Here is an 8,219-nt window from a genome sequence, read left to right as displayed (position 1 = left end):
GTACTGGATGTTCACTATCAAACCCTGAACAGTCCAGTATACGTGAACATGGCAAAAAATGTAAAGTTTCCATTAAATATGACGATTTCATTATTGCGGGTCAAAACTCCAGCCCAACCGAATTATTGATCGTCGAGAGTCTTTTCAACAACCAACTTGTTCCACAATTAAACACCCAGTCCACCTCCACACCCTTGTACCTTTCTTAACCTGTTGTTTTTGTGTACATTCTTTTAGTTTTTGTTTATCTCTTGCCATGGTAGGCCGACTCCCAGTGCTCCTCAAATATTTCTTAACTCTGTAGTTTTTTGTGTATTTTTATCTGAACTTTTAATCAACACATGTGCGTTTAAGTTCTCGCGTAATTTTGTCAGTCTTTAGTGTACTTTTATGTGCGTACGAAGTTTTGATTTTCATTTTAATTAGTGTATAAATGATTTTTTAGACAACCTGCAAATTCATATAATTATATTGGTCATTATTTATTGTACAGAACCCTGAGGATGCATTCAGATGAATGCGATACGAGTCCGAATAAATTGTAATAGTTCGCCATGTTTGTTCCTGCTCCTGCTCCCTGTATCTATCTATCTATATCTATCTATCTATCTATCTATATATATATATATATATATATATATATATATATATATATATATATATATATATATATATATATATATACCGTATATGCCTTTGGCTCTTAGCAGTTGGAGCATCAGGAGGAGGTTGGTTTTCCGGTTTTCAGCGAGAAATGACGTTATCAATCCCATGCCATCGTTGCAACCTCCACGCTCGTCTAATTACCAGATAGTGCCTGTGCCTTATTCATGAGCACAAATGGTTTTTAATGGAGTAAGCTCATCTGTCTTGGCAATATTTCCGTGATCCCTTCAAGTCATCAGTTTGAACTAACTTGATTTACAATCATAATTGTTCATCTGTTAATACAGGTGAATCGTATTAAGTAACTGGGAAAGAAATTGTTACGAGTCGCTGGTTTGTTATAGTACTTATCTATCACGAGCTCGTTTTCGTATCAGCCTATAAGAGAGAGAGAGAGAGAGAGAGAGAGAGAGAGAGAGAGAGAGAGAGAGAATGTGCTTGGATATATCAGCTCTCACTGCTTTTTTCTCTGATTCCTTGTTTCAGGAGGTATTACCGTAAGCTGATAAGCTCGTTAGTAAAAATTACTGAAGGTCTTGGGAATTTCCTTTTTCTTTCAAATAACTGATAGGCTAGTGTCACAATGTGTGAAAGAATGTTCCATGGTGATAGTGGCTTTTGTGTGGCTTTAAAAATGGTGTGATTGAAAACTTTGTTAAGGATAAAATTTAAAACTGAATCTTAACACTAAACACGATCATTTTCAGTTTGGCCGATCATAAGCCGTACAATGGGTTTGGCAGGGGTCTCTCCTCTAGAAAGTCTTCCCACTCTCAGTTAACGTTCAAATGTATTCCTTTGAGCCGAAACACTGTATTCTTCTGTCTGCTTGGGACGACTGAGGTAGGATGCCGGGATTCCCATCTCTCCCTGGCTAATACATGGTCTAAAGTTGCTCTCAGATCTCGATGTTTCTCGTATATGTACAGTATATGCCTACATACCACCAGTAGACGTTATATAATCTCGGTCAACTCAGGTAGTCTAGAAATATGTTGAATAAACAGATTACGTAACACCTCTCTGAAAATCGTTGTCAACATGCTTTTAAACGCCAATTAAGATCAATAAAATTTCACTAATATCTTCAAGAACAAACGTTTCCTCACACTGAACTCGTGTATGAAATTACGTATATCAGTATAAAATTTCGAGAACATAAGACTTATCTATTCTCGAAACTGCAACAGAAAACAGTACCAGGAGAATCTGTACGAAAAAAACAAAACAATAGTCTCAGTTTTTTTTACTTTGACAGCTAGACTGAAGATTTTAAATAATGAAAAGGGTTTTATAGCCTTCAGGCTTCTAAGAGACGCATCTTCGGAATTTCTTTTTCTTCCAAACTATCATTGGGCTAGTGTCACACAATGTGTATGGTGATAATGGCTTGGGGTTTTAAAAATGGTGATTAAAACACTTAGTTGAATAAAAGAAAAATCCAACCACAACGCCACACATGTTAATTTTGATTTTCAGTTTAGCCGACTGTAACTCGTAGAAGGGGTATGGTAGGGGTCCTTTAGAAAGACTCCTCACTCATCTAACGTTGAAATAAAGTCCTTTGAAATAAAACATTGTATTCTCTTCTCTGGTTGGGACGACTGGGGTAGGAACGTCTGTCTGTCCTTGGCTAATATATGCAGTTGCTCTCAACTCTCGATGTTGCTAGGTATATACGTCTGCATACCACCAGTAGATGTTATGTAATCATGGTCAGCTCGGGCAGGAAATATCTTGAATGAACAGATTACGTAAATCATCAAAGAAAATCATAGCTAACATGCTTTTAAACACCAATAGAAATAAATAAAAGTTCCACCAATACCTCTTAAACAAATGTTTCCTCAAACTAAACTTATGAAATTGCTAATATCAATACAAGGTTTCTCGCACGTAAAAAAAAATAAGTATTTATCTGTTCTCGAAACTGCAACACAGAACGGTGCTAGGTGAACTATACGAAAGAACACGATAATAAACATCATTTCTACTTCGACACCTAGACTGAAGAATTTAAATCATGAAAAGGGTTTTTATAGCCGTCCGGCGTCTAAGAGACGAGTCTGTCTCGGTCTATCTCCTGGACAGCACCACACTGGCGCTTCTTATCCCCATCCCTTTATCTTTTTCGCTCCACGCCCTGCCTTAAGGCCCTTCTGAATCTCCCTAACAATGACGACAAAACTGCAGCGTACGCCAAGGCCACCAAATCAGGGTACTATCTTAACGATGCCAGGGAGTGCCCCACCTGCTACTTGGAGTCAATTGTCAATGTCTACAATACGCAGTGCACTCTCCCATTGGAACAGCTGGGCCTCCGCCCACGAGGAGCTAGAGAGGCCCCTCAAGCAACTTGTGGATAACGCTTTCCCTAATGACATTGTTGAGAGAGTCACTGCAAGATAAGCAACCACTGGTAGGGCAGGGACCAAAATACAAAGTATGAAACCGGCTCTGGGCGTCTCTCCATCCTCGAGGCATGATAAATAGAAGAAACCCCTTTAAATAATCTCCAAAACAATGAATGATTCGTCTCGGTACTAAGACAAGATTGTAATTTTTCATCTTCACCTGCTGATGTGATAGCACGACAATCAACATTTCCTACCTTGTTTGCAGGCATCCCAGGTTAATTGGACAACCCAAATTTTTTAATCATAAATTTCTGTAAATTCTTTTCTACTTTCTCTTTATATTTATTTTCTGCAAATGAATGTCCTTAAATGATTGGAAAATTGTTTTCCCAGCTACTTGTTGAAGATAAAAAGCCTCCCAGCTAGCTTGAAAGAATTAAAAGAATTATTGATTAAAAGCTGCTATGAACTTCAGCACATACACACTGTGAGCATTCACCGGCATTTAACATATTTAACAACCATGTTGCTTCTTAATTGCAGTTTAACTTTCATCAGCTGACGGTCCCACTTTGCTCGGATCCCCAAGGCGCGTGCATTTGTATCCAGTTCGTCTGCCTGTGGACGCTCTTGGTTTAGGTTGTTAAGGCTATTCAGATCTGAGAGAAACTTTCTACAATAAACTTTCGCTTTGTATACTGATGTATCTAGTACGTCAAAATATCGGCGGAAAATGACACATCCAATGTAAATTTATGATGCTTGTAATACATTGAGCAGGGTAAATGTAACCAGAATTATCAGTTTAAATAAAAAGCTTTGCATAGCAACAAAGAAACTTGTGAGATGGAAAGCACTGGGCTATGATGGAATAACTGCAAAGGTGATTTTGGCTGGAAATTAAATGACACCTCGTATAACTAGACTTTTACAAAATACAGGATGAGAAAACAATGCTCGAAGATTCAGAATTGAAGTCGTAGAAAAGTGACCCGATAAAAACAATTTCATCCTTAATAGGCTGGGGGAGATAACTGACAAAATGCTAAGAGATAACCAAGCTGGTTTTCAGAAAAGGCAGAAATTGCACAGATCAAATACTTATGTTAAGACAAATTAGGCAGCAGTGGGAGGAATTTAAAAATCCCTTCTGATGGCCATTGTTGATTAAGAGACAACATTTGAGTGTTCGCAGACCAGAATTACGGAAGATCTCATGTTACTATGGTATTTCAGTTAAAGACTGTACATCTAATTAAAATAATCAACAAACGCAGTAGGTACGAAGTTAATGTTTATGGGGTCCTGTCCTCTGAATTTGAGTAAACAGTCGGGTGTTACAAGGTATAGTTATGTCACCTTTGTTATTTACCGTTTTCGTGGATTTTATAATAGTGTGGCTAGAGATGGAAGAATGTTTAGCTCAAGTAACGCTGGGAAAGTTGATTAACCTAAAATATTGGGATGATGCGGTTTTAATCAACAAAAGACCACAAAACTAACAAATCTTGCTTAATAGAATGCATCATATATCTAAGGAAGGTTGGCTAAATCTACGAAAAAATAAAGAATGAAGACAGAGCATGCACAGGTGGATGAAGTAAAACTACACCCCCCCACAAAAAAAAGATAAAAAAAATAATGAATGACTCTAGTGCACTAAAAAATACATATCAAATAATGGGAACGCTGAATTAAATTTGATGTCAAATAAACTGAAATTACATATGAAAGTATCATTATACGTTGGCAGAGTATGATCTGCATTGCCATTATAACATGAATCATGATATGACAAGGAAATAAAAACTAAAACACTTTGGCGTACCAACCCTGGGAGAATAGTAGGCGATAATGTCATCTTGGCTCCTGAGGGTACCAGAAGGTTTGGAAAATTCAGACCTACTTGTAAGACAGCCATGAGACGGGAGGCAGCTGATGAGAAGAGCTTTGTGGAAGCGAAAGCATAGTAAAGACAAGAGTGGGGAATTTCACAGGCGTTTGGAGAAGATGAACGCAGATGATGACAGGGCAAAAAGAGATGGGTTGTTACAGAATTCCATCCTCCAGACTCGGCCTTTTAAGCTAGATCTCAGCACGACATATGGGAGCGTGTTATAGCAGATTACCGTTATAACGCGTGCGTGTGGTGACTTCGATTTTGTTCAGTAACTCTGGCCAAGACTGGACTAATCCGCATTGAATTTTATGAAGCTATCTGAGACTGAAGATGCAATAGAATTTTCCGGGAATATTTTGCTTACAAAATTTTAAAGGAAATCTGAAGCGCTTAATATGCGGTAAGTGGTTAACAGTATTAAATGAACAAATGTGAAATATTATTATTCATTTAAAGGAATAATTTACAATACTGCTTGCATAATATCGACAAACTAAGTAGGAGTAAATGTACAAAGAAAAGAGCACCACAAAGAATTGGAGGCAACAATTATGATTTTAAAACACAGTACATGAGGGTTTGTAACAGTAGAATACATGTTAATGATACAATACGTTATCGCATCTTACAAAAAAAAAAAAAAATAAATAAATAAAAATAAGGGAGATATAAGACATCAAATATAAAAGGAATAATTTTGGCAGGAAATAAGTAACAGCCATCTTAGATACACGACTCACGGATAAGAGCATTACGGATTGGTAAGTAACTCATAGCCTTGTTTTCATTCTGTTGCTTCCTTTTTAATCTTGAGGTCCCATTCTGCCGAAGGCGGTCTGCGAGACCCGCAAACTCATTCGCCATATGCACAACATTTATGCTGAGACATTCAGAAAATTGTACTGTGTACTCCATATTAAATGTCAAATCCATTGTCATAACACTCGGAGAATAGGAAAGTCTTTCATTTTTTCTTGAATGGTGTTTTCAGTCCTCCTGACATACAGTGGGAGATTATTGTACAGTCTTGGTAGCGGCAAATTTAAAGGCTCTAATATCAATGTTCGAAATATATTTTGGCTCGATTAATTAAAGACCATCCATAGCCAATGTGTCAACTCCATCCGTTAGCTGTATTATACGCAGAAATCATTCAGGTGTTTTGGACACCCAGGCTTGATAGCTTTGCGAGTCATTATACATACAGTATTTTAATTTCTGCTTTGATAGCAAGCCGGCGCAACTCTCACAATACAGGGGTAATCCTGTCGCGAGGGGCAATACCCTTCATTCATCTTGCTGCTCATTTAATGTATTTTGCAGCTTCTTAAACTGCTCAGTCACTCAGTAAAATATAGAAAAGTGTAGGGACTAAGGAGCCATGGTTACCGGAATAACAGGTGTTATAAATTATCGCAAAAATTAAGCACAGTATGAAAGTGCATGTAGACAGACTCACAAGCATAGAAATGAAAGCAGCAGACGTACGCGGAACAAAGGCGAGCTAAGTTATACAACCATTGTCGACTGAAATACAGAAATTAGTAGGTAAGTAGATTACAACAACCCAAAATTATCTTTTTTATCTATTCCTTATGTTTTAATAGAACAAAATGCTTTATTCTACATTCATTTTCAGACAAAAATTACACGATTTTATACACTGCCATTGTATTTAAATGCTGATTATTTGCATAGGTATTATTATTATTATTATTATTATTATTATTATTATTATTATTATTATTATTATATTTTTATTATTAACTTCAGTACAAAGACCCTTCTCCTTACCAATTCGCTGGTGATATGATAGTAGCAAGGTATCACATGCCAGTCTATAACCTGTTTGAAACTTTCAGCTGATCTTCAGGTCATGGGATGCAGTGAGCCGATTCTCGTTACATAATTTTGCAATATAATGATAGCTGCCAGTTGTGTGCACCTGTTACATAACCCTCATTGGGTACTTGGTAACATATTGCTTTCAATTAGACATGATCTAAGGATAAAATGGTATTTACAGTTCGCCATATGTGAAGGATATTCCTAAAAAATAATCTAGATATATAACAGGGTTTAAAGGCATAAACAATCAATTCTACTTGTTTATTTTGCTTTCCACTTTTGTTTACGTGCCCGCGCCATGGAGAGTTACTTCTGGAAGTACTTTTATGTAAACTAATTAAATAAAAAATAATTCCACAGAATATAAGAAAAATAATAATAAAAAATTAGTTTAAAAATATAATCAGATAACGATGCATAGTAGTCAGTTGTTCAAAAAAATGATCTCGGCCATATGTTGTCATGACGTTTTCCATTCTCTATGAATTTGACGTTGTCTTGTAAACTTCTCAACACACCCTGACCCCGCTGAGTAAGTCTGCTGTCAATTTTGACTTAGATTTTAGTGGTTTCTTCTTATTTCTATAACCAAATGGCCTCCAGTGGGCATAGAGAGGAACTGACATCAGTTTTAAACTAGGTATGTCTTTGGTTACTATTATATACTAACGGCAGATAAGGAAGTGGATCATTTAGCCAGGCAATTTCGGGAACGCATAAAAGGTGCCGCCTACGAGAACCGAGTGGGTCACTCTGGCGATATATTTTCTCACTTCATTGAAACTGCAGTGACTCAACAGATCTTCAAACTAATGTCATGGGGGCTAGTACGTTCCAGTGGGTTTATTTCTATCTGAGTTTGGATTCTGTTGTGTAGTGTCTGTTAGGGCCAAGGGTTGTTCTTGGCGTTTGTGGCCCTCCCAAACGCTGCTGATGATACTGGAAGCCTAGTCTAGGTTGCTCTGTTATTGATAGTTTGTTAACAAGGTTTTCCCAGATTACTCTGTATTCGGTCGCCCTAACTACCCTGTTTATACTGGAACCAGAAGCATATTGTTGCTTAAGTTACTTTTTCCTGAATTCTAAGCAAGGTCACCAGTGGCTTAGGCCTATTGGTAAAGATGCTGAAGAGCTACTACTTACTACTACTACTTGGATTTAGCCAGCCTTGTGCTGGCATGGGCTCTTGCTTTCCATCAGCCCATAACTGATGGCTGAAGAGCAGCCCATTCTGTCATCTTTATGGTCAGCTAAAATGTGGATCAAATGTTTCATTAGGGGATACATCGGTAAAATTTTCCTTGGTAATTCTATATATTAGCTCTGCGCCTGTTTTTACATTTTCAACTTTTTTTTCTACACTTTTAGGGGTTCTGATACTGGCGGTGCATCTGTTTGTTGTCGGCCAAATGGAATGTCCCTTCGCCGTATTTAGTAGAGGCCGGGGG

The 8,219-nt window shown here is 37.4% G+C and overlaps 2 protein-coding genes across 7 annotated transcripts in view; one reads left to right on the top strand and one right to left on the bottom strand.

Annotated features, from left to right (window-relative positions):
- LOC136852551 (MPN domain-containing protein CG4751-like) overlaps nt 1-8,219 on the bottom strand; it is a 136,679-nt gene that overhangs the window by 70,422 nt on the left and 58,038 nt on the right. The window lies entirely within an intron of this gene.
- Nucleotides 7,216-8,219, top strand: part of LOC136852548 (ceramide-1-phosphate transfer protein-like) — a 43,490-nt gene continuing 42,486 nt past the window's right edge. For 2 of the 6 annotated variants that reach the window (XM_067127293.1, XM_067127291.1), the window contains exon 1: nt 7,569-7,598. In XM_067127293.1, coding sequence (XP_066983394.1) covers nt 7,584-7,598 — 15 coding nt within the window. In that variant the 5' untranslated portion in view covers nt 7,569-7,583. Of the gene's footprint in view, nt 7,412-7,568; nt 7,599-8,219 lie in introns of those variants that run through there. The other 4 variants (XM_067127295.1, XM_067127297.1, XM_067127296.1 and 1 more) reach the window with 4 other exon arrangements.

Source organism: Macrobrachium rosenbergii, chromosome 25 (genome assembly GCF_040412425.1).
Source record: "Macrobrachium rosenbergii isolate ZJJX-2024 chromosome 25, ASM4041242v1, whole genome shotgun sequence".
NCBI lineage: Eukaryota > Metazoa > Arthropoda > Malacostraca > Decapoda > Palaemonidae > Macrobrachium > Macrobrachium rosenbergii.
The sequence above is the reverse complement of the archived record's forward strand: the minus strand, read 5'-3'. Positions and strand labels throughout refer to the sequence as shown.